The sequence below is a fragment of the Lactuca saligna genome, chromosome 8 (genome assembly GCF_052625555.1).
Source record: "Lactuca saligna cultivar CGN05327 chromosome 8, ASM5262555v1, whole genome shotgun sequence".
Lineage (NCBI taxonomy): Eukaryota > Viridiplantae > Streptophyta > Magnoliopsida > Asterales > Asteraceae > Lactuca > Lactuca saligna.
The window spans coordinates 102677566-102700408 of NC_136424.1; the positions used below are offsets into that span (position 1 = coordinate 102677566).

At 31.7% G+C, this 22843-nt stretch overlaps 3 protein-coding genes and 1 pseudogene across 3 annotated transcripts; 1 reads left to right on the forward strand and 3 right to left on the reverse strand.

The window, feature by feature from the left end:
- Positions 1 to 3668: 3668 nt before the first annotated feature.
- On the reverse strand, positions 3669 to 4403 carry LOC145009959 (secreted RxLR effector protein 161 pseudogene; annotated as a pseudogene).
- Positions 4404 to 10578: 6175 nt separating this feature from the next.
- Positions 10579 to 11863, reverse strand: LOC145009960 (uncharacterized). Its single transcript, XM_078968568.1, has 4 exons — positions 11856 to 11863; positions 11317 to 11746; positions 10851 to 11241; positions 10579 to 10697 (listed from the first exon to the last, which is right to left on the reverse strand). Exons 1-4 carry the CDS (start codon positions 11861 to 11863, stop codon positions 10579 to 10581), a joined length of 948 nt encoding a protein of 315 aa, XP_078824694.1.
- A 3165-nt stretch (positions 11864 to 15028) lies between these two features.
- LOC145013293 (putative xyloglucan endotransglucosylase/hydrolase protein 23) lies at positions 15029 to 16278 on the reverse strand. Its single transcript, XM_078972097.1, has 3 exons — positions 15942 to 16278; positions 15647 to 15840; positions 15029 to 15536 (listed from the first exon to the last, which is right to left on the reverse strand). The coding sequence occupies exons 1-3, from the start codon at positions 16218 to 16220 to the stop codon at positions 15152 to 15154; spliced, it is 858 nt and encodes a 285-aa protein (XP_078828223.1). The 5' UTR covers positions 16221 to 16278; the 3' UTR covers positions 15029 to 15151.
- A 2402-nt stretch (positions 16279 to 18680) lies between these two features.
- LOC145009962 (protein FAR1-RELATED SEQUENCE 5-like) lies at positions 18681 to 20616 on the forward strand. Its single transcript, XM_078968569.1, has 6 exons — positions 18681 to 18748; positions 18859 to 19082; positions 19241 to 19660; positions 19747 to 19774; positions 20072 to 20122; positions 20238 to 20616. Exons 1-6 carry the CDS (start codon positions 18681 to 18683, stop codon positions 20614 to 20616), a joined length of 1170 nt encoding a protein of 389 aa, XP_078824695.1.
- The last annotated feature ends 2227 nt before the right edge of the window (positions 20617 to 22843 follow it).

Here is a 22843-nt window from a genome sequence, read left to right on the forward strand (position 1 = left end):
GCTAGGCTTTAAGAATATTTTTAAGGAATGCTACTATGACTGGATGATGGAGGCTAGGGATGTATCAATCGTTCTAGTAGATCAAGGCGGCCAATATCAAAGAAGTGAATGTATCTCTTCACATCTTAAAAAATTTCCATTCTGAATACATCCCAGATAATGTTTGGAAAAAATTATGTGCAATAAGGGATTCAATACATTATTGTTTTTTTTCCTTGTTATATTATTATAGATTTATTTTATTTATAATACTTGAACACTCCTAAACGGAAGAACATGTCCATATATGTAAAGAAAAACCACAACACACCCGATACTAATGAGAAGATAGGGATACACGAGAGTACTAGAAATGCTAATCATCAAAGGAAAATAGTAATTAATTAAAATTAGAAATCTTACTAATCTACTTTTCTTTTAACACCAACTACAACAAATATATTAGGTTGTTTATGCAGGAAAAAAGTAATGGGTAAAAGTCCATCGTGGTTGGATCTGTTTAAGAAGACTCATCTTATTAAAGAATTAAAAATATAGTTTGCAGGAGATCGTTCCAATTTGCACTTTTTCTCAAAGACTGCACATCAGACACATGCAAGTTAGCTTTATCATTTCTATACTTTGACATTCCCATTTTTTTTATAATCATAATGGTGTTCTTTTGGTAAATTTTAGGATGCATATATTAGGGGATTGATTGAGAAATATGGAGATGATCCCACAAAGCATGTGGATGATGCTAATGTATGGAACATGTCATAGTGGCAGAGACATGGAGGAAACTACATGAGTTGTGCATATGGGAATGGGACCACTAATACTCAACTTTTGTTTATGAGGTCACAATCTTTGAGTGGTAACTCATATTATATGCAACATGGAGAGGTATGTTGTTTCTGTTATAACATTACTATAATTGATAAAAATATAGTATATTATTATTAGTAGTACATTACTATAGTTAATAAAAAAGTATAGTATGTTGTTATTATGGATTAAATTGATTGCTGCAATGAAAAAAAACTCATAGTATATTGTTATTATGAGAATCTTTCTATAATGTAGTATATTGTTATTATGGTTAAATTGATTACTATAATGGATAAAATATCAAAGTATATTGTTATTATGAGTACGTTAGCATAATGGATAAAAAAGTATAGTATGTTGTTATTATAAGTACTTTGATTACTATAATGGATAAAAAGTCAAAGTATATTGTTATTATCAATACGTAGCTATAATGAACAAAAAGTATAGTATGTTATTATGGATTACATTGATTACTACAATGGTATAAACAATAAAAATATGTTGTTATTATGAGTACGTGACTATAATGGCAAATATGTATTATGATGTTATTATGGATTAAATTGATTACTATAATGTATAAAAAAACTCATAGTGTTTTGTTATTATAAGTACGTTGTTAAAATATATAAAAACTATAGTGTGTTGTTATAAAGAGTACTTTGATGGTTCTAATAGATAAAAAGGTCAATTTATGTTGTTATTATGAATACTTTGTTATAATGGACGAAAAGTATAATGTGTTGTTATTATGAATTAAATTGATTACTAAAAAAAACTCAAAGTATGTTGTTATTATGAGTACGTTTCTATAATGGACAAAAAATATTGTATGTTGGTATAATGGATTAAACTGATTGCTATAATGGATAACAAATTCAAAGTGTGTTGTTATTATGAGTACGTTGCTATAATAGACAAAAAGTATAGTATGTTGTTATTATAAGTACATGGATTATTATAATGGATAAAAAAGTGAAACTATGTTGTTATTATAAGTACATTGTTATATAGGATAAGAAGTATAGTATGTTGTAATTGCAATTAATATCATGTTCTTATATACAATAAGCCAAAGTACATTACTATATTTGTTTAAAAGTTTTGTGCATTTATAAACTATATATGTTTGTCTTACCATCTTTAGGTAGAAAATTTTGTGTAATGAAATGGATAGCGTGCACGAAAATAAAGCACATAGGGAAGCATGAGACGTACAAAGAAAGTTGGAAATGTAGGAGATGAGAAAAAAATAAACATGTCTTGCTTAAAGCACAGATGATGGGTTTTTTTCTAGCAAAAAATTGTTATGAAAGAAGTATACAATCAACACGACTAATAGAAATAAAACAAATGAAATTGAAATATATATATATATATATATATATATATATATATATATATATATATATATATATATATATATGTAATATACAAGAATCAGTTTACAGAAAACATACTTGAAGACTTATGTTTACAGCAGAAACACAAAAACGAAATTACGTAGATTGAGGCCTGAAAATTGCAGTATCCTAAGACAGAAATTTCCCTAGTAGGGATCTATCTAGAGGATACAACAATCAATCCAAGAAATAATCTTGAATATGTCTAAATTTCTATGTCCCCTTCATCTTCAGGAAGAATGAATTTTGAAGAGAATTTGTGGTGATTGTTTCTATAACCCCTCACAAATGATAGAAAACATGTATTTATAGGTATTGATTATGACAGTTAAAAACTATCAAAACCGAAAATAACTTCCAAATACCTATCATTTAGTGATTACGAATTTGATAAAAATAAAAATTAATTTTGTAATTAGTTAATCAAGAAGACGCCAAGAGCCCAAGGCCCATCTTTTGACCATTAAATATTATCTTGATATTAGCCCATTTTTAGTCCAATTAGGCTAGTCCAATACCACAAACCAAGCCTAATATGCTTCACCTATTACTTGATCCATTTGTTTAAGTGAGTAGGATAAGACATATAAGGTGGGAAAAGTTTTTCTCTTCTACCAATGTGGGATAAGTCCCACATTGTATATTTGTAAAGCAAAGTTCCAACAATACCCCACATTTTCTATTCAAACTCTAAGAATACCCCGCATTTGAATAGAAAATAAAAGAACTTTGATATTCAAATAAGGGAAGTTAGATATGACATACATCTGAATAGGTGTTGTAAAACTTGAACCTTTCATAGTGACTGCTACTTGGATCTACTTTGTGGGTAGTGAACTAGAGTCTTGAACTGACCACTTTTTATAGTAGAATAAAACAAGAAGTATCACACATATCATATCTAATCATATATCATTTCTTACCATTGTGTTCATTTCGGTCGTCAACGATCCTTTCTTCATGAGACTTTTAGAGAGCTTATCCGTATCAGCTCCTAAAGATGCGACCTCACATCCATGTCACATAGGTAATGCTAATCTGGAACAATCCGTACTATTTCATTATAAAAGCTATCAGCATTATTAACAATAAAGAATTCATCCCTATATCATCAACGGAAAACACAAAATAAATATCTTAGGAGTGAGCATACCTTTGTGTTAGTTCTTCTTTGAGTCTTCCCCAACTAGTTTTCCTATTGAACCTAGACTATGGGATCTCCAATGTTGCTAGGTTAGGTTTCTGCCACGTGGTGACTCATTGTGTTGGCTTTACGCCCATTCCCCTCGATGTGAAGAGAACTTTCTCTCTGCTAAGGTCTTTTGTCAAGGGATCAACTATATTTTCCTTTGACTTTTTGTAACTAATGGAAATGATTCCATTCTTTAGCAAGTCTCTTATTGTAATATGTTTGCCCCTAATGTGTCTCGACTTGCGATTGTATATATGACTTTACGCTCTGGTAAGAGCAGCCATACAATCACAATGTATGGCAATGGCAGTAACAGGTTGAGGCCATAGAGGAATACCTTCTAGGAAGCTTTTGAGCCATTCAGCTTCTTCAGAAGCTTTGTCTAAAGCAACAAACTCTGCTTCCATTGGAGAATGAGTATTCACAGTTTGCTTAGATGAGTTCCAAGAGATAGCAGCTCCACCAAGAGTGAGCACATATCCGCTTGTCAATTTTGCCTCTGAAGTATTGGAAATCCAATTTGCATCACAATACCCTTCAAGAACAGGAGGATATTTTGTGTAATGAAATCCATAACTCATTGTATGCTTTAAATATCTAAGGACTCTCACTAATGCATACCAATGATCTTTCCCAGGATTGTGGGAGTAACAGCTCAATCTATTTACACTATATGCCAAGTCCGGTCTTGTACAATTCATAATATACATTAAGCTACCTAAAACTTGAGTATATTCTAACTGAGCTACACTATCACCTTTATTCTTCTTTAGATGACTAGAAGCATCAAATGGGGTGACAACAGGCTTGTCATCATAGTGTCCAAACTTCTTGAGTACACTTTCAATATAATGGGACTGAGTAAGAGTGTAACCATCTAGTCTTCTTTGAACTCTTACACCAAGGATCACGTCTAATACTCCCAAGTCCTTCATTGAAAAGGAGGAGTGTAGCATTTTCTTGGTTTGATTGATCACATCCAAACTAGTACCCATTATAAGCATATCATCCACATACAAGCATATTATGACACAAGCATTCTTGTATTGTTTGACATAAACACATTTATCACATTCATTTATTCTAAATCCATTAGAGAGTAATGTGTTGTCAAACTTCTATTGCCATTCCTTTGGAGCCTGTTTGAGTCCATAAAGTGATCTAAATTACTTTCAGACTTTGTTTTCTTGACCTTTAACCACAAACCCTTCAGGTTGATTCATATATATCTCTTCATCTAATTCACCATACAAGAAGACAGTTTTTACATCCATTTGGTGTATTTCCAAATTGTTAGTGGCTGCAATTGCAACTAATATGTGAATTGATGTAATTCTTGTAACAGGTGAATAAGTTTCAAAGAAGTCTTGACCTTCCTTTTGACAATACCCCTTAGCTACTAAACGAGCTTTGTATTTCTCAATGGTACCATCATGTCTAAACTTTTTCTTGAATATCCATTTGTGGCCAATTGGTTTTTGCCCATGTGACAAATATACCAATTTCCAAGTGTTATTCTACACAATGGAGTCAATCTCACTATTGATTGCCTCTTTCCAAAAGGGAGCTTCAGAAGAATCCATAGAATCCTTATAAGTTTGTGGTTCTTTATTCACTACATAGTCCAAAATCTTTGGCAATTTTGTCCCATTTGCTTCTTCTGGGTTCTAAGTTCTCTTCTTGAACCTTAGAAGAACTCTCTTCATTTGATTGTAAACGTTTGTTTGGCATGGTATCATTTAGTCCATCATCTAGAGGTCTTTTCCTAGAGTAGGTAAACTCTTTCCCTTTATCCTTAAAAGGAAAAATATTTTCAAAGAATTCAGCCTCTACTGATTCCATAATGGGTTGGTTATGGATGTCATCAACATGTGTTTTATACACAAGAAACCTATAGGCTGCACTATTCATGGCAGGGCCAAGATAGATGCAATCTATGGTTTTTGGTCCAAGTTTAGTCCTCTTAGGAAGAGGTACTTGTACCTTAGCAAGGCAACCCCGCACTTTCATCCTTTTATAAGAGGGTAACCTCCTTTTCCGTGGATGATAGGGTGATTTATCACTCTTTTTATGAGGAATTCTATTAAGTATTGTATTTGTTGCAAGACATGCTTCTCCCCACAGATTATGTGGTGCTCCAGAAGTAATTAACATTGAATTAATCGTGTTTTTCAATGTTCTATTATTTCTTTCTGCCACTCCATTTTGTTGAGGAGTATATGGAGCAGTTGTTTGATGTATAATACCATTTAAAGAACAAAATTCAGCAAAGTCTTTGGATTCATATTCTCCTCCTTGATCAGACCTTAGAATTTTGATATTTTTATCAAGTTGATTTTCAACTTCAGCCTTGTAATTCTTAAAAGAATTCAAGGCTTCATCCTTGCTATTTAACAAATAAATATAACAATACTTGCTGCAATCCTCAATAAAAAGATATATAATAATTCTTTCCTCCTCTTGTAGGTGTTGCTCTAAAATCACATAAATCAGAGTGGATTAAGCCAAGTATTTCATTAGATTTTTCAACCGATTTATGAGGATGTTGTGAAAATTTTGATTCTACACAAACCTCACATTTTATGTTTTTATCTAATGAACATTTTGGTAACATGCCAAGTTTTGCCATTCTTTGAATATAACGAAAATTGACATGTCCCAAACAGAATGCCACAAAAATGAAGGATCATGCATATACATAGAAGAGGGGCTAGTAGTGCCCATTATTGCATTAGCATTAACATTGGTTACATCATTGTTTGGTGTTTCAACACCATAGTACAAAGGTAAGACACTGACTATGAAGAGACCCTCACTAAGGTAACCCTTTCCAACATCCATGCCACCCTTATTGAGAACAAACTTATCATATTCAAATACAAGTTTGAAGCCTTTGTTACTAAGAATAGGACCAGAAATCCAATGCTTAGTAATTTCAGGAACATGTAAAACATCACTTAAAATATGTTCTTTTTCGGAAGTCAGTTGCACCTTCACTTTTCCCTTTCCTTCAACTTTTGCAGTAGAGCCATTCGCCATAAATATTGGTTTAGAATCTGAGACTTTCTGGTATGTAGAAAACATGGTTCGAGAGTTGCAAATGTGCCTTGTAGATCCAGTATCAATCCACCAATCCACACAATTGCTAACCATGTTGGTTTGAATCACTACAACAAACTGATTTGGTGATTCAACCATGTTGGTTTGACCAGAATTTCCTCCACCGGAATTACCACCATTGTTCCCTTTGTTCCCTCCATTGGTTCCTCCTTGACGCCTCCTGAATCTGCAATCTTTGGCCTTGTATCCAATTTTGCCACAAACATAGCATGGACCAGAATTCTTCTTGAAATTCTTCTTGTTAGGGCCATGATTTTTGCCATCTTTGGAAGAGTTTTTGGTGCCTTGCTTCCCTTTCTTGTTGTTGTGCTTTGTCCTTGAAGTACTTGCTTCTCCAAAAAAAATTGCACTTGGTTCCAAGGAATTTGCATCTGCCTTCTCATTCAATCTGTTATCTTCTTCCACACGAATTCTCAACACAAGTTGCTCAAAACTCATGTCATCAGTTAAGTGTTTAAGATATAATTTGAAATTCTACCAAGAGGAAGGAAGTTTTTTAATGATTGAACCAACAAGTAAGTTAGAGTTTATACCCATACCTTCAACTTCAAGATCATGTGCAATAAATTGAATTTCCTCCACTTGTTTGAGGATAGATTTGGTATCCACCATCTTGAAATTCATGAACTTTCCAATCATGAATTTCTTGGAACATGCCACTTCTGTTTTATATTTCTTTTCCAATGATTCCCAAATCTCTCTTGTAGTAGTGATAGTAGAGTAGATATCATAAAGGGAATCATCTAGAGTATTTAGAATATAATTTCTGTAATTATATTCATTTGTGTTCCAAGTTTCCACGACCCTTTGGTGTTCTGCCAAGTGGGTTGCAGTGGCTGGTGTAACTCCTTATGTAGTAGTTTTCCCAGTGGGAGGAGAGGGAGAATAATCAGTGAGAACATCGGAAACATGAAGAGTTGTTAGATAAAACAACATCTTTTGTTACCATCTCCGAAAATCTGAGCCTTTGAATTTCTCAGGTTTTTCCACATGTGTTTTGATGATGGAATTTTGATCCATTCTTCACTCTTTGATTTTTGTCTTAGATTGTTATGACAAAGTATACAATCAAAACAACTAATAGAAATAAAACAAATGAAATTGAAATATATATATATATATATATATATATATATATATATATATATATATATATCTGTGTGTGTGTGTGTAATTTATAAGAATTAGTTTATAGAAAACATACTTGAAGATTTATGTTTACAACAGAAACACAAAAACGAAATTATGTAGATTGAGGCCTGCAAATTGCAGTGTTCTAAGACAGAAATTTCCTTGGTAGGGATCTATCTAAAGGATACAATAATCAATCTAAGAAGTAATCTAGAATTTGTTGATATTTCTATGTCCCCTTCATCTTCAGGAAGAACAAATTTTGAAGAGAATTTGTGGTGATTGTTTCTATAACCCCTCATAAATGACATAAAACATATATTTATAGGTATTGATTATGACAATTAAAAACTTTCAAAACCGAAAATAACTTCCAAATACCTGTCATTTAATGATTATGAATTTGATAAAAAATAAAAATTAATTTTGTAATTAATATATATATATATATATATATATATATATATATATATATATATATATATATATATATATATATATATATATATATATATATACAAGAAGACCCCTAAGGCCCATAGCCCATCTTTTGATCATTAAATATTCTCTTGATATTAACCAATTTTAGTCCAATTAGGCTAGTCCAATACCACAAACCAAGCTTAATATGTTTCACCCATTACTTGATCCATTTGTTTATGTGACTGAGATAAGATGTATAAGATGGGAAAAGTTTTTCTCTTCCACCAATGTGGGATAAATCGGACATTGTATATTGGGAAAATGACTTATGAAGGTAAGTAACTATTTCGATTGTCCACATATAGGTAATATTCTTTTTTTTTGTTCTCAATAATGGAACAAACTTGTCAGTTTTGTTCATATTAAGGTAGTATCACCGGCTATTACCTGTTTTTGCTTATGTGGCAGCCATCTGGCACATGAGTTGAATACGTTGCACCTACATGGCTTTGTGCTTATATCATCTTCGTTTACAGTATAAGAAGTCGTTCAAGTACACCCGATTTTGAACCCTAGATCTACGATGGCTTCTTCTTCCTCATCTTATTCTTCAAAATGACAAGATGATTTTCAAGCTGATCATCCATGTGATTGCAACTTACCATCTCGTGTGAAGACTTCAAGAACCCCTGACAATCCTGGAAGAAAATTTAGAGTTTGTCAAAACTCGATGGTAAGCTGAATACGTTCCAACTTTCTTCTTCTCCATCTTTTTGAATAACCTTTCTTCTTTTTCATCCTTTAACCTAACATTTTTTTAATTTTTCTTCAAGAATGGAAAAAGTCCAAGCTGTAAATTCTGGCAATGGCTGGATGAGGATGAAGGGAGGACAGATGGAAGAAAGCCTTACTGGAGGAAACCAGAAGAAAGCTGTAATTTAACCTTGAAAATTTGCACTTTGGAGAATGAAATCAGCATATGTAGAATGAAGATCGAAGAAGACAAGAACACCAATTTTGTTAATAGACAGGAACTGGACAAAGTCAAGTGGGAGTTGTTTACTCACAAATTGGCACTGATTTTGTTATTTGTATTGTATGTGAAAATGTGGATTTCATTGTAGTTCATGATGTATTAGGGTTGAATGATGTAGTTCATGATTGAAACATGATTGGTATTAGAATGATGTAGTCCACCTGTTATTGTGTATGGTTATGTATGTTATGAATGGATGAAATTTTTGTTACATGTTTTTGCTTCTAAAGTTTTTGTTACATGTTTAGAATGAAAAGTAATTAAACACTGGAATGGTATACATTGAAACATTAGGATATAATATAATATAATCTAACATGGGAATGTAACATTGGATTCCAGGAAACATTGTTTGCAAAACAGTGGAATTTAACACAGTTACATATGCATTACTGCCAAAAGGTACACATATTACTAGACAAAAGATTCCCAGTCAATGATGCCAAAAAAACAACAAATTATGAAATTCTAATCCAATTCCATTGGTTTATCACAACTACTCCCCTCTTTTCCCTCCCACTTCTTTCTTATTTGAATTTTTGTGATTCTTCCTGAAGGTTTCCTTCTTCTCTTTCCCTGTAGAACCTGAAATGCTGGTACTTCCATCATATGCTCCTCTTCCACTGGATCTTGGACTGCAGCCTGTCCTTGGTCATCTTGTCCAACTGGATCTTGAATTACTTCAACTTCAACCTGTTCAACTTGATCTACATCTCCAGCCTGGTATTCACCTTCTTCAACTTCAACTTCAACAAGTGCTTCAACATGTTCTTCAACTTCAACCTGTTCTTCAACCCCTCCAACTTCAACCTTTTCTTCAGCTTCAACCTCAAGTTGGTCTACATCTTCATATGTATGATTACCCTCTTCATAATCAACTTCATAAGACTCCACCTCACTATCAGGCTCCCTTTGAACTTCACTGTCACTATCACTTTCCAAATCAATTTCTTGATTCAATTCAACCTTCACTTTACCTGTTATGAAATAACTCAAATGTTAGAATTACAAGCTGTTTTATTGTAATCAAAAGGTAAATGAGGAGAAATACCTTTTTTGTTAGCTTTTTTATATTTTGACTTTGACTTTGGATTTGAGGATTCCCCACTTGGTTTTTGAGGACATTTTGCTTTATTATGCCCTGATTCTCTGCATATGCTGCATCTCATAGCAATTCCCCTTTTTGAGACTGTATGCTTATTACCCTTTAGTTCATTCTCAATCTGATCCCTTTTCCTTTTTGTTGATGGTCTTCCTGGCATTCTTCTCATTTTGGGAGGCAATGGCTTGATGTAATCCACATCAGGCCACATATCACTACCATTTAGTGGCTTAATGGTGTACAAGTAGGCATTACAAAACATTGTTGTGGTCAACCATGGTGATACATAGTCCTCTGGATCCCTATTGAGGTTTGAAATTGCAGCGTATGCATGTACATAAGGGTACCCAGTTAATTGCTAGCCTCTACATCCACATGTTTTCTTACTAAGGTCTACAGCATATGCATCTTGTAAAAGTCTCACTTCAAATTGTTGATAACCAGATGGTACAACTCTCCAAAATTTGTCCACATACACTTAAATGTAAGTGTACACAATTGAATATCAAACATATAAGTTGTAAGTATATAAAAGGTATTCAATCACTAACCTTTGAAGTGTCTTAATCTTGGACAATTTCAGTCTGATGGTAGGACATATGTTTAAGTCTCCCCAAGAACTTCCCTTACTTTTTTGTATACACAGTCTCTCCCTCACATAAATTCTAATTTCCTCTAACATAGTGATTAGAGGTCTCTTCCTGGCAGCTGCAATGATTGAGTTAAAACTCTCAGAAACACCATTTTCATATGCATCACATGCCCTATCAGTTTGAAAGAATGCTTTACTCCAAGTTTTAGGGTCCTTCTCCATTAGATGATCATATGCTAGTGGTTCTATCTTCTTGATTTCATTCATATGTTGCTCAAATTTAGCCTGGGTAGTAGAAGCAGCAGCTCTCCAGAAAAGTGTACTAAACTGTTGACCCTTGAATTTTTTCATGAAATTAGCACATATGTGTCTTGCACATTGTCTATGCTCTGCTGCAGGTACCCTTTCCTTGACAGCCTCAAGTAATCCCTGTCAGCATTACAAACAAAACATAAACTTCATATAAATTAAGTATTAAATAAAGAGACCATATAAAATCATTACTTTATGCTGGTCTGATATTAATGTCAACCCATGTCCATTTCCCATTCCAATGTCATCAAGGAGAAGGTCAACAAACCACTTCCATGTTTCCTTACTCTCAACTACAACCACAGCCCAAGCAAGAGGGTAGATATGGTTGTTTGCATCCCTGCCTACTGCAGCAAGCAACTGACCTCTGCAAATACCTTTTAAGAAGCAGCCATCTAGTCCAATTACCCTTCTACAACCTTTAATCCATCCATCCTTCACACCTTTTAAACATACATAGAACTTTGAGAAGTAAGTGGCTCCATCAGGCATGGCATCTACATCCATTTTCACTGTTGATCCAGGGTTAGTCCTCCTTAGCTCTTCTCCATAGCTCCAAGTTTTAGCATAGTGTTCCTTTAAAGTACCCTCTATCTCCTTAAATGCATACCTCCTTGCATTTCTGCACTATCCCACACTTGCAATCAAATTAAATGTCTTGCTAACTTTAGCCTTCAATTTCCTCACACTCATTTTTGGTTTCTGGAGAATCTGATTCATGAAATGATTACCTATCCATTTATAGGTAACAATGGACCCAAACTTGAAGACTCTTGAGCAATTGTGGTTATCAATTAAAGATTTAATCTGGAATGACCTTTCATTGCTCATCCAGGTTGCCCACAACCTAAAGAGACAGCCTTTATTATTCTTGTTCTTCTTACCTTTACAACACTTCACCAGTAACCTGTTATGATCACTTTTTTCGTACCACAAGTCATACCCATTCTACACTGCATAATTGGTTGGACATAGCTTCAATTGCATTGGGTTTGCAAACTTCATACCTAGAATTGGCATCATCTTATCCCATGCTTGGTTCTCATCATGGACAGGGAATACAACCTTCTCATCTTTTCCATCATTAGGTTCATCATCATCACTAAGCTTACCTGAAAGTTTGTTTAAAAAATCATCACCAACAGTTTTGTTAAAGGTATGGACTTCTTCATCCTCTTCATGCTCATATGCCATAATACCATCCAAGTTATCATCTTCTTCACTATCATCCTCTTCTACATTCTCATCCTCTTCTACATTCTCATCCTCTTCTTCACTATCATACCCATTACCATCTGGTAACACCTCATTTTCAGCCCAATCAAGGATTGGATCATTTTGTTGGTCAATGTAGACATCCAACTCAGCTTCAGGAGTATAAGTAGCTTCAACAAACTCCCAATAATCAGCATCACTCTCAATTCTTATAATACCCTCACCTAAGGTTTCCTTTCTACTACAGTAGTACACATTATCACAACTTCCATTTGTTAAATTCCTAAGCCACAAAAGAAACTCTTTGTAGGAAAACCCTCCAAAATCGACATCACGCACTGTTATCTTTTCGAGGTCTAAGTATTTCAATGGATTTCGGGAAAATACTCCACTGTAATGAACATCTATAGTTAAATACATACCTGTAGGTGATTGGGACGCCATCTTACAATCGACTTCAACACGTGATTATGATGAATTTGGTGAATCGAATCTAGGTGGATCGAATCTACAATCGGGAGGTGATTATGTTGAAATTGAACGTATAGAACCCTAATTAAATGGGAGAGGGGAGTAATGGCCACGTAAGAATCCACGTAATTAGTTTTAAATGAGTAACACTGAGTAAAAACGATGAAACCGGTTAAAAACGGGCAAAAACAGGTAATAGCCGGTGATATTACCTTAATATGAACAAATCTAACAAGTTTGTTCCATTAATGAGAACAAAAAAAAGAATATTACCTATATGTGGACAATCGAAATAGTTACTTACCTTCATAAGTCATTTTCCCTTCTATATTTCTAAAGCAAAGTTCCAACAAAAACTATCCTTAAAAATCTGTTACAATTAAATTACTTTATGGCTCTAATCTAAACAATTGATAATCATATTGTATGACATTTTTTAGTTACGTTTAAACAATTGGTAATCATATGAAGCTTATGGTGTTTAATTAGATATGTTGGAATATTAATTACTGTTTATTATATGCTTAAATAAATATGATAATCTATGTGGCGTAATTGTATTTTGTGACACTCTAGTTTATTTTCCGCATTAGTGTGGAAAAAGCTAGATTTCTTTTTATCTTTCACTAATTTTATTTTAAAAAGAAAATCATTTCACTGATGGAATACTGAAGGAAACGTCTGTCACAAAAAGTTAAGGGTATTGGTCGGTAATATGTCACACCGTCGGTAATCGATCACTAAAAGTATCTATCAATAATACGTCACTAAAAGGTATATGTTGGTAGTCTATCACTAAATGTGTTTGTCGGTACTTCATCATTATTCCGTTGTTAAATTGGTCATAGAAGTTTAACAAAGGGAAGTTGCTATCCATTTGTAATCCGTAACAATTTTTTTGGGTAATATTTACCAACGGGTTTTAATGACAAACCTAATTCAATCAGTATTCCGTTGAAAACGGGCTTTACTGACGGATAAAGCCGTCGGTTAATGCCCGATTTTCTAGTAGTGTTATTCCAAATATTTGTTACTCAAAAGATCTAGGAATGAATTTTCACTTCTTAGTTTGACAAGTCGAGTTGAAATGTTGGATACTAACATTTCATGGCAAGTTGCCTTCAATAAATGTATGTCCTTAGATCTTTGGACAAATTAATGACAACCACAATTTCCTATAGGATTTCCCATTTACACCGATGGTTCCAATATTGTTTGATCAATAACATATGTAGATTTTCTTATTTAAGATGTCACTAAACAGATTTCATTATTATATTTAAGAAAACTGAAGTGTTCTTTTCATTTTTCTTCGGATCAATCCTCCTATTATTTCTAAAAGCATCTATAATGGTGAGTTCAATGGGAGAGTTGAATGAGATGGCAAGTCTATGTGTCATTTAATAAATGAAACTCTATCATTGTGAGATGCTACCTTTACATTCAATGAATTTGAAATTCAATGGTCATTGAACTTTTCAATGGGAAAAAAGAAAAGTTTTTAATTCATAAATATTTACTATGAATTACATTTTGTAACATTCTATTGAACTTTTATTCATAATTATAGTTCAGTATAGTTCAATAGAAAGGTTTAATGAAGTGACACACCTATTTATCATTCAATGTATTAAACTCTTCCATAGTAAGATGTATTCGTCACATTCAATGAGTTCGGAATTCAATGGTCATTGAACTCTTTAATGGGAAAAATAAAAAATTTTAATTCTTTAATATATACTATAAATTATATTTTGTTATTTTCCATTAAATTTTATAGAGTTTAATGCATTATAAAATAAAATTGATAGAGTTATATGGAAGAATTTCAATGTATTCTAGATGCCCACAAGTATAATATATAATTACTTTGCTTTTTGGATAGACAAATTAAATATCCTCCTACCTAATTAAATTGTGACATGTATATCATTTAATGCTTATTTAATAAGATTTAGTGATATTTTAAGATACTAATATGATACATATCATCATTTAAATGGGTAGGAGGATTAATAGGATCAAAAGGTAGAAGAATATTTAATTTCTCTTTTGGATAACTTATATAAAGTTATATAAAGTCTGGTAGAAATATAGAAATATATAGAATAAAACTCTAGCTTATTATAAACGCAATAACCCTAAACGGAGGATATCATATAAAAGGAAACTAAAATTTAAATCACACTTATGAATGGTAACAACAAAACTTCAACCATGGTGCAAATTCCAATATTGTTTTGTTTATTCATTGTTGACATGCAAAAAGATTATGAATTCAATTTCCGAATATAAATATTAAATACAACACAAAAATTATTATGTGTAAATTCAACTCTCCTTATGCCGATTTGCATTCGGGGGGAAATCCTTGAGGAAATCTCTTGGAATCCGAGCAGTAGTTATAGATCATGTAATTCTTTTGTGCCCATCTTAGTCTCTCCTGCTTCGTATTATCCAACTCCTCTGATAGCCATGCCGGGTTGTCAGAGCCACCGCAAGACGATTTCCCAGATGACACAACACAAGCATCGGCCTTAAAGTTTCTGTATGAAGCAGTGAAGGGAGCTTTACTCCAATCAGTCTTCACAAGTCCACCCCTGGTCGCCCAATCATCAGCATTCCATAAACTAGAGTGTATTCTCATAGGTTGATCTTTTGGAAATGGTACCCCATTCGATTCAGCGTTCTTGAACTCCCTAATGGGTGTTCCATCAACAGAAAATCTGAAAAATCGAAAAAAGGAACATCAATAAAAGATCGAATAATAGAACAATTAACCAGGATAGCTTAATGGCTTATTATATGTATAGTATAAACATACGAAGATACTTACACGATGCTTTTAGGGTTCCAGAGGATAGAATAGGTGTGGAAGTCAGCAGTGGGGTCGAACCAAAGGTAAAATTGCTGCTCTCTATTCCCTTTTCCTTGGCTAAAGACATTTGTATGTAGAATGTAAGGATCACCACTCAAATTACCCAAGAACTCGAAATCGATCTCATCCCAGTTTGACCCCTTCGAAGACAACTGCAATACAATCACAAGAAACCATGTTTAGTATCTATTTTGCTTCTCGTTTTTACAAATAGTAAAACTCCCCAAGAGATAAAACTTAAAAAGTAACTTACATAGTAGGCAGTGACAGTGCCAGCAGAGTTTCCAGCTACAAGCTTAAGCTGCATATCGATTTTTCCAAACATATATTCATTTCTTGATTCAAAGCCGGAGCCAGATGAATTATCAAGGGAGAGCGTTAAGAGGTCACCATTGAGTATTTTACCACGGCCGTTACCCCAAGTGATATCAAACTCATTGTAGAAATCGGCGGAGACAATTGAAGTACCCACAAGAAATAGGAGCACCAGATAGAAACTTGGAAACCCTGAGGAAGAAGAAGAAAACCCCATTTTCAGAAATGTTTGCGTTTCTTTGTTTGGTTAAGGTAATGTGAAAATAGAAGAAGCGAAGTTTGCTGTATTTATAGGGTGTTCGAAAGTTTAAGGGAAGATGAGGAGGAAGGTGACCTAAGTAATCTTTAAGTTGGTGAGATGATATTGGTTGTAAAACAGCTGGTATGTGGGGGAATAGTATTTTGACGTAGTAGGGAGATGGTGCACTTTTGTTATTCCAGACTAAATAATATTAGTGACGAATGGTGTAGGTCACTTCAACATCGAATCCATCAATACTATAAGAAATATGGCTTTTTCACGCGGTTTTAAAGTAACTATAATATATATATATATATATATATATATATATATATATATATATATATATATATATATATATATATATATATATATATATATATATATATATATATATATATATATATATATAGAGGTTCAATTAAGAAAATAAAAAATATTGAAAATGGGGAAATCATTCTCAGCCAATCATTTATCTAACATGTTCAAATTAAAAAAAAACGCGCGTGTCCATTTTCATTAAGGGTATCTTTGTAAATTAGCAACTTTTTTACATAGAACTTACCTGTTCGTGTTAGCAGTTTCCAATTTGATGATATCTTTATCTCGTTTGAATCGGATATGAGGAATTCATTATCAAGATTATTTTCTTTATATAACTCGTTAGCAATTATACGTTTTCATTCCATTAATCGTGAAGTTTCGCATCTGTGTTTCAGTTTTCTACTTCATTTTCAGTTTCCGATTTGATCAAGTATGTATATCGTTTGAATCGGATAGATCGGAGTTCATTATCAAGATTATTGTTTTTTATAATTTGTTTGGAATTACGCTTATTATATTCGTTTTGGAGTTGCTTTATCGGAGTTCATTATCAAGATTATCAAGTTTCGAATATGTATTAGAGTTATTTCATCGAATTTTTGTTAAGTAATTTGAGATATTTATTTCATCAGTTATATCGTTGTAGTTTTTACGCTCTGTACTGAGAGAGATTGCTTAATTACATCATATGATCATATATGATTTAAGTTTCTTTCAGATATTTTGTACGTTGAGGTGAGATATATTCGAAATTAACCAGGTTTTCATCTTTACGACTTTTTTTTGTGAGATATATTCGATATATTCGATATTAAGATTGTTTTTGTTTATTTATATAGATCATTTGGTGTATTATGTCGAATTTTAGTGTTACTGATGGTGATTTGTATTCTTATATGAGTGAGAGTGAAGAAAAAGATGTTGAAAACTCATTTTTTGAAAGTATCAGTTATTGAATTATTTTGTTGTTTTTAATTTTGTTGATTATCAATTATTTACATATGAATATGTTAATATGAATAAATTGTTGTCTTATTCATATATGAATAAACGTGTGATAATTGTAATTTCGAATTTATTATTTTTTTTCGTTTTATTCATATATGAATAAGTTATGTTTTATTTACATATGAATATGTTAAAATGAATAAATTGTTATCTTATTCATATATGAATAAACGTGTGTTAATTGTAATTTCGAATTTATTATTTTTTTCGTTTTATTCATATATGAATAAGTTATGTTTTATTTTATATATTTTGAATCCTCATGAATTTTATGTATTCATATATGAATGTTTTTTGTTTTATTTATATGAGTTTTATGTATTCATATATATTATTGTTTTATTCATGCATTATTATTTTAGGTGGTGAATCTTCAAGTTCAGTATATGATGCGCAATATTTTGATGATATAATTGGAGAACATGTCTATAAGCCAGATGTACCTATTCAAGTTATTCCATTTAGGGGTTTAATCTTCAAATCATTAAAGTTGGCTATCAAAATGTACTCTGAGTATGCTGAAATTGGTGGTTTTGATGTTAGATTGAGCACACAGTCAAGATTTGATAACAAGATTATAAAGAAGAAACATGTTATATGTAATCGTGGTGGTAACCAAAAAAAAAAAAGAAATCTTGTGACACATTAGGTACAAGTAGTGTTAGGAGGAAACGGAATTCAAATTCAAGAGCTATTGGTTGTCAAGCAAAGATTATATTTGAATTTGTGTATGGAACTCTAGATTATAAAGTTTTTCAGTTTGATGGACTTCATAACCATCCACTTGAGAAGAGAAGTGATTTAAAAAAGGTGAGACAAATGTCATATTCAGAAAAAGAGTTTATTGTGCGTGCTTCCACATCAAAAATAGATCCAACTATGGCTCATAAGTTGAGGGCAAGTTTGAGAGGTGGGTATGAGTTTGTAAAGCCCAAAGTAGTTGACTATAAAAATTTAAGGAGAGATATCAACAGGGTTATTGGTTACAAAGATGCCCATATGATAGTAAACACAATGAATGACCGTCGAGCTCACTATCCAAATTACTCATTTGAGTTTAATTGTCAAGATGAGGTTTTGGACTGTATGTTTTGGGCTGATTAAATGGAGAAGGCATATTATGCTGAATTTGGTGATGTTATCTCGTTTGATGCGACTTTCCGAACAAACAAGTAAGTTATTTTATCTACTTTTGTTTATAGCTTATTCATATATGAATATTTTTATATTCACTTATTAATACATCAAAAATTGACTTTAATGAACATTTTTTTTATGTTAGGTATCGAATGGTTTTTGTTCCGTTTACTGCTATTGACCATCATAAAAAATCGATTACTGTTAGATCTTGGTTGCTAAGCAATGAAAGCATTGAGACTTACTCTTGGTTTCTTAAAGCATTTCTTAAAACTCACGAGAAAGAACCAACACTTGTTTTAACCGATCAAGATGCTGCAATAAAACAACTTGTTGAGAATGTGTTTCGTAATTCAAAGCACCGATTATGTATGTGGCACATAATGAAAAAGTTGAAAAAAAAGGTATTATTTTAATATATTTCAAATATATTACTTATTAGTATATTCATTTATGAATATTGATTGTTATTTTACTTATTATTATTTATTCATTTATGAATATTTTTGTTTTAATACGGATATTAGATGATTTATTTACAAACACAGACTTTAGAAAAAGGTTTTCGAAGCTTGATTGGGACATTAATATGAAACCTGATATTTTTGAGGTGAAGTGGGGTTTGCTTATGACGGAATTCAATCTTGAAGACACAAGATGGTTTAAAGACATGTTTACAATACGTGATTCACGGATACCTGGATATTTTAGTGATATTCCAATGTGTGGTTTGATGAAGACTACATCGAGGTCAGAGAGTATGAATTCATTCTTTAATACATATTCAGAAAGTAGGAACTTACTTTTGAATTTCATGATGAATTACAACACTGTTATTCAAAAGCAAAGGAATACTCAACGAGAGCTTGATAAGGCATCAAAGAAAGCATCATATAAAATGCAAACACCTAGAGAAATAGAACTGCAAGCATCAAAGGTTTATACAAGTACATTATTTTTTGAGCTGCAAAAAGAAATATATAAAGCATGTTTTTTCTATACATACTCATATGTTGGTATTGAATATGGTTAGGAAGTTTACATTTTACAACACAACAACAGTAAAAGTGATTTTAAAAATGAATTTAAGGTAATTTTACTTGTTTTTTATGAAAAATATAAGAATATTCATATATGAATATGAGAATATTCATATATGAATATGAGAATATTCATATATGAATATCAATATCCATATATGAATATATGAATATATGAATATATGAGTGTTGATATGAGTATTGTTATATGAATGTAAATGTGTAAATTTTGTTTTTGTATCATGTTGAAATAAAAGCTTAAGAGAAAGAAATAAATTGCAGTTGTGAACATTTTAAGCGTATGGATGTTTTATGCAGACATGCTTTTACAATAATGATGAGATGTGGTGTTAAAGAAATTCCCGAAAGGTACATTTTGAAGGGATGTAGAAAGGATGTGATATCAAGAAATTATTGTTTTAGTTCTGTTCAATCCGATTCAGGTGATTGTGAATGTAAAGCTAGTCAATGGTTTATATTATAGTTTTGAATCATGTTTGAATATTGTAAGAGATGACAAAAAGAGATTGGCTTTGTTTGTTGAGAAACAACAAATGTTGTTGAAGGAATTTGAGAGTGATTATATTTCTCCTGGATTGAAAAGCAAGACAGATGGTGAAGTCGTATGCAAGCTTTTGGGTGTTACTATTCCTATTCCAGAAGAGATTAATATTCATGTTCCTGAAGTTCAAAGCAATAAAGGTTCTGGGATCAAGAATAGAATTCCAAGTGTAAGTGAAGTAGCATATGAAAATTCTAAAAAAGAACATAGAATGTGTTCAGGATGTGGAAAACGAGTTCCACACAATTTATGTACTTGTCCAGAAAGAGTTGGAGCTGCTAACTCAGCAAAAGACAGATAGGGATTTTTTAGTTTTTTTTTTTTATATGTTTTTTGTTTTATTCATTTATGAATATATGCAGATAAAAACAATAAATAATAATATTCATGTATGAATAATACACATTTATATTGATATGGTAAATTGATATGTTGATATTTGTTTTTTAAATTACTATAAAATAAGTTATATTGATATTGTAAATTATTTATAAATGAATACAAATATGTGAAATTTGTTATACTAATAAATAAGTAATATTCATATCTGAACTTTTTTATGTTAATATCTGAACTTTGTTATACTAACATATTAGTTTGAACTTATTCATAAATGAATATATCATATTCGTATTCATTTATGAATAAATAAAAATAAAGTTTGAAAATATTTGAATATAAAAAAATGATATAAATAAGCAAACTTGTTTCTACTAATAAGTTAGTTATATTCATATATGGAATTTGTTATATTCATATATGAACTTTGTTATACTGACATATTACTCCTAATTTAATCATATATGAATATATCATATTCGTATTCATTTATGAATAAACATAAATAAACTTTGAAAATATTTAAATATAAAAAACTGACAGAAATAAGCGAAGTTGTTTCTATTACATAATCATTCAACACAAGATAATAAAAGCTATTCATAAGCATTTCACAAAATATTAAGACGATGTTCAATAACATTTAACAAACCATTTAAAACTTGTTTCGCAGAATCATCTTACATGTACTTCAAATCCATTCATCTTCAACACAAACTGTTCTATAGCATCACACTTCAACATTCTTTCATCTTCACAAGCAATCATCAATATTCTTTTAACCTTTTTTGAATTTTTTGCATAGCCTAGTATGCATGATCAGTACGCACTTTGAATTCAACTTTTTGATATTTTTCAGCAAGATCCAACACCTTAGCCTTCAACATGTTAATTTCAAAAGTTAGCATTATGTGTGCATATTGTTGCCTGAGCTTCTCTAAAGTAGTTTGCTGAACTGCACTTTCTTTATGAAGACCTGGTTTCCACTTTGAGAGTGGTTGTCCCATATAGGTCTCCATATGTCTCATTGCAAAGACCCCACAATCAACTTTGTTTTTAACTGTTCTCCATGACATTTCAAGTCGTTGGGGTTTGATACTTTCTTTTGAGATTGCATTTGCTCTTGGATGGTTTATTTCTTTAAAGTATCTCACAAACAAATTTTTTTGATCATTAAATAAAATAAAAGTTACATATGTAATAAATTGGTTCTTTTATATTGTTGTGAACTGGGTACATACCAAAGGTTTCAATATTACACCGTATTTCCCTTCATAATCCCCCTCAACTACACTATTGTCTAGAATTTCAATTGACGGTTTCTTTAAGGTGAATACAATCACAAAAATGTGAGCACTTCTAACAACTGGAAAGAATACATGTTTTTATGTATATAATGGTAACTAATTTGTTGATAAAATATATATAAAAAAACAACTTTAATTAACATACCATGTCAATATCTTTTATGTTCAAGATTTTTTTGTACCCATTGGTATTGTCATGAAAGTTCTCCTTGAATTTTTCATACTTTCTTTCATCAAACAATGTTTATGTTAGATAAGCAGTGTGTAACCAATATAATCATATGTGAATTTCAGTTGAATATATATAATTATGTTAAAGAATACATCATATTTGTATAATCATATGTGAATTTAAGTTGTAAAAAAATTTAATATTCATAAATGAATACATCATATTGGTGTATTCATTTATGAATAAGGAAGGAATTAAGGTTAGAACATAAACTTACAGAAACTCCAACTTTCAAGAAAAGTATGTATGGTGAATTTCCAAAATCCCTTTCCAGTTCTTGGTGGTTAAGTAAATCAGACCAAGTGTCTAAAACTTCTCCAAAAATCTCTTTGTTTGCATATAGACTTTCCATAACTGCTCTTTCTGTTGTTTAACCATATTTTGTCTGGACAACCACATCTATGCAAATATATAATCAAAATGTCATAGATTATTATCTATATAATAATCATATATGAATGTATATAAAATAAAGTTACTTACGATGTATTGCCTTGGAAGTTGAACAACCATTCACAGACAATACTCTCCTGATGTGTCAGTTTGGGTTTTGTGTCTGTTATTCTGCATTTGAAAGGTGATTTGAAAGCATCAACAAGCTTCTTCTCTCTTGGTTGATCCAAATCATGCTTTGATGGTCCTACTTCAGT